Below are 4,069 nucleotides of genomic sequence, written 5' to 3'. Positions count from 1 at the left end.
GTGCTCTCAGAGAGTAAAAGAATATTTTGAACATCGATTTCAGAAGCTGGTCATATTATGTTAAAAAAAAAAAAACAACAGTTGTTAATTATCTAGCAAAATGAAGTCCTCATTTTGCATGTGAATAAGAATTCCCTTCCCGAATATATTTATTTCTCTAAGTTGAAAACTTCCTCTGAGCTTTCTTAAATCATGGCCCTTTTATATTACATGTGCACTTTGTAAGACCTTCAAATGTACCTTTCTTGGTCAGCTCTCCAGAAATGATTGACTTCCAAACCCATCCCCCAACCTCTGGGAATCAAGTCTGTTTTTCAAATTTCCAACTTAACATCTCCGTCTTCAATCACACATTCATCTGTGCTCACAGAAATGTTTGGTGTTTGCCAGGAGCAGTAGATTGCGCATTCTCTTTCCCTCCCTCTTTCTCTCTCTCCCTCTCTCTCTCTCTCTCTCACCTATGAGTCATTACAATTTCAGTAGATTCACAATAGAGAGTTCAGAACCTGTCGCCCACACCTCACTGTAAGCTAACGAAACCAGAAGACAGCTTTCTCCTCTTGTAAATGTCAAGTGTTCAGCACGTCTCCGTCAGAGGGGGAATAGATATGTACAGCTTACAAAAGTAAGTCCTTGGGTCTGGGCAAAGCTTTGAATATTCTGCTCCAAAGTGGACTTTCCCCACCAGAATATATGATTGGTACTTTCAGCTTCTTCTTTCATCAGGCTGAACTCTGCAGCACCAGCTTTGTATCCGATGTGTTCTGATTGGGTGGGACAAGACAGACGGGAGATTTTCAGATTTGTCTCCAGAGCAGCAGGACTGCGTCTATGGGAGGGGCGAGTGTGGTGGTCTTCCGGCCAAGACTTCTCAAACGTAGCTTCTCTTTTCTAACGTCCAACACACCACACATCGTGCCACGCTTGCTACCAATTCTTCTTGGTCAACAAAGGGTGGTAAACCCAATATAGGGCTGGCATTTGGTCACCATTATGCCTCTCATGAACACACCTTCAGGTTCTGTGTCCAAAAGTCCTCCGGAGGTTTGGTAGAGAAGATACCCCAGCAAAATAAGCTCAGGTATCTAACCAAAGTGTTTTCGGTTGCTGCTGGGATGATTTTGTTACATTCAGACAGAGAAGAATGCATTTAGACAGATTGGCACGATTGGGACTGGAGGTTTGACCAAGCAAGCAGAGGCAGGGAAAGGAAGAAAGGCCAGGGAAGAGGTGGGGGGGTGGGGGGGGGTGGGGGGTGAAACCAGATGTTCACTCTGGATCGCACTCCAGAAAACAGCTCACAATTCTAATTCCCCACCTTGTTCTGCAGCTCAGAATACAAGTGGCGTTGCACCAAACCCTACCCAAGCAGCCGTCGTGATTAGAAAGTACTCCACACCTTGGAGAACTGAGGAGACATGAGCATAATTTTAAATGCAAATTAAATTGAGGGGGTAGCTGAGAGAACACATAAAAGACAGGAAAACAAAACCTTTCAATTGTCTTAAATTAGCAGTCTAGCGTGTGCTAAAGAGCCGTTGCACTCAGATCCCTTCTTAGGGCTTGCTTTTCATCACAATATAAAGGGGGCAAATCCATCACTTCCCTCCGCTCAGCGCTCTTGAACTGAGATTGAAGGGAAAATTAGAAGCCGCTCATTTGGGCTTCGAGCTCAGCAGCATCGTACGGTTTCGTTTCATGCTCCGCGGTGTCCTGCTGAAAGGGGCCAACAAGTGCTGGTGAGTACCTGCTAACTTCAAGACTCTCCCTCTTCCTTTCGTCTCTCTTTTCTGGCTTTTACGCGTGGGGGAGGGGGCCTCCCCAAAGATCTATGTTCTAACGCATTTTTTTCAAAGCTGGGAGATTTCAGGCAGCTTTTTAGGCTTCTTCCAGTGACTGAGTCGCAGAAGGAAAGAGAGTTATTTTCAGCCTAGATGCTGGTGACTGATCTATGTATTAATTATAACAGGGGAGCGTTTAACATATGCTAGCTAAAATGGCCTTTCCCTGCAACCCGTAGCCAGCATTAGGGTAAGAACTGAGCGCCCCCAATTTCTGGACAACTTTTCTATCATATTAACTGGTTAATCATGTAATGCTGTTGTGATTGCTAATCAAACTGGGACTGGGGGCTATCAACATAAATTATCCAGCCAAAACCCATTTTTAAAGGACTGTGACACTTCTCTGTATACGAGAGGGAAGGGGTGATGGGGAATGGACCACATGATGGTTACATGTCGATTTCGACGGCAATGATTCTGTGCCAAAGTTTTATATGGGAAACTGGTCATTTTCTTCCTTCACCGTGGAGGATACAAAGAGGCTGAGGCTGGCGTCACCTTCCGTTGCTAAGGTAACATGTTCTGGCCATTTTATCTGGTGAAGGAGGTCCAGTGGACTGTATACATTATTCATCGCTGTGCTAATCAAACAATCAAAATTGTTTACTTTCTTTCGTCGGGAATCTAGTGAGATCAAAGCCGCTGTGGCTGAAACCGTTCTTGCTTTTACTGCCGGCAGTTAGTCCTTGGTGGTTTTTGTTTTTTTTTTTTTTTTCCTGTAAGTATGATTTGCTGTTGGGGTACCTTTGGGTATTTCTTAAAGTTTCCTCTTACCAGATATGGTTTCTTAAATTAAAATACGCACCGTTAGAAAAAGAAACGAATTGGATTAGCCCTCCGAGCTTGATTTTAATGACATTATCTTGTCATTTCTTTCCTAAAACATCCTGCAGAAATAGAGATACTTCATTTGCGCAAGTATCAGGGAAAGGCTACATATGCTAAAAAGAAGCCAACAGACTGAATGTTTTTTAATGAAGTGCATCAGCTTCCTGACAGGCTAGTGCATGATAATATTAGGGGAATCATCGCAATTCTGAAATAATTGTTACTGCTCTACAAACCAGAATTCTTTCTCAAAAGCAGCCTAGGTCAGGGGCAAGCAGGTGATGATCCTGTCGCACCTTGTAAAACGTGCTGCAGGGAATCACCAAGAAGGAAGGAATTCAAGGCATTTTTACAGCAAACATGTCAGCATGTGTCATAAACGCAAGGCACCTATAAGTGGAGGCTCGGATTCCCAGGCGATTCTCACTGTTCTAGGGGAATCAGAGCTCCCGGGACCAACTGAGGATCATTTCAGAACGGCTGATGCCATTCGTCAGATGGACCTTTTGAAAACGGAGAGCATATGAATCTAACGGCATATTTTCCAGTTAACACACAACAAGGAAAGACTGGTATGTTATTCCTGTTTAGCTTGGATCATGTGTTGTTGTTTTTTTTTTTTTCTGAATGCAATATATTTCTTTTCATGAATGATGATTAAATGTTGCATTTTCTCAACACAGTAGGAAAGGTATGTTGAGGGGTGCTTTTAGCATTGAAATGTCAGTCAAAGGAGGGAATATTATAATGGGACATTTCTTATTCCAAGATGTTTAATATATATGTGTGGGTATAAATATATCCTTATATAACAAATATAATATATTGCATCTACATATCTATTTAAATACATATATTTAAATACATGATATATTATCAATTGTATGTGTGTGTGTGTGTGTGTGTGTGTATGTATATACATATATGTTTTTAAACATCTATTTGTCAGTCCAAAATATTGTGGATTTTTTTTTCCCTTTTTCGTAGGTATACAAGTGACTATTTTGTCTTGAAACTCTGCTTTTGGAACCTCAAGGATGGATTATCCCAAAATGGATTATTTTCTGGATGTCGAGTCGGCTCATAGACTCCTGGATGTCGAGTCGGCTCATAGATTCTTCTACAGTCAAGGAGCTCAAGGTAATAAAAGGCGAGGAAGAGAGGAAACTCCTCTCTTTTGCATGTTGGTTTTCTATTGACAGTATCTACCACAGGCGTCCAATCACTGGGATTCCTAAATTGATCACGAATCTTTGCCAAACTGTGGCTGAAATGGAGGCAGGCATGTAATAGAATGGATAAGTGCAAACTTTTGGGATGTGGGAAAGAAAGGAAGAAGGAAAGAGAGATAAGAAAGAAAGAAAGAAAGAAAGAAAGAAAGAAAGAAAGAAAGAAAG

At 41.8% G+C, this 4,069-nt stretch overlaps 1 protein-coding gene across 7 annotated transcripts in view; it reads left to right on the top strand.

The window, feature by feature from the left end:
* Positions 1-909: 909 nt before the first annotated feature.
* Positions 910-4,069, top strand: part of PHACTR1 (phosphatase and actin regulator 1) — a 567,250-nt gene continuing 564,090 nt past the window's right edge. For 2 of the 7 annotated variants that reach the window (XM_040460562.1, XM_040460553.1), the window contains exons 1-4: positions 911-1,081; positions 1,331-1,739; positions 3,108-3,244; positions 3,660-3,812. In XM_040460562.1, the coding sequence (XP_040316496.1) occupies positions 3,710-3,812 (103 nt within the window). In that variant the 5' untranslated portion in view covers positions 911-1,081; positions 1,331-1,739; positions 3,108-3,244; positions 3,660-3,709. Of the gene's footprint in view, positions 1,082-1,330; positions 1,740-2,308; positions 2,357-2,398; positions 2,534-3,107; positions 3,245-3,659; positions 3,813-4,069 lie in introns of those variants that run through there. The other 5 variants (XM_040460558.1, XM_040460556.1, XM_040460559.1 and 2 more) reach the window with 5 other exon arrangements.

This window comes from Herpailurus yagouaroundi, unplaced genomic scaffold (genome assembly GCF_014898765.1).
Source record: "Herpailurus yagouaroundi ecotype Mexico unplaced genomic scaffold, PumYag 250, whole genome shotgun sequence".
Taxonomy (NCBI): Eukaryota; Metazoa; Chordata; class Mammalia; order Carnivora; family Felidae; genus Herpailurus; species Herpailurus yagouaroundi.
This window is presented reverse-complemented; position numbering and strand designations above follow the sequence as displayed.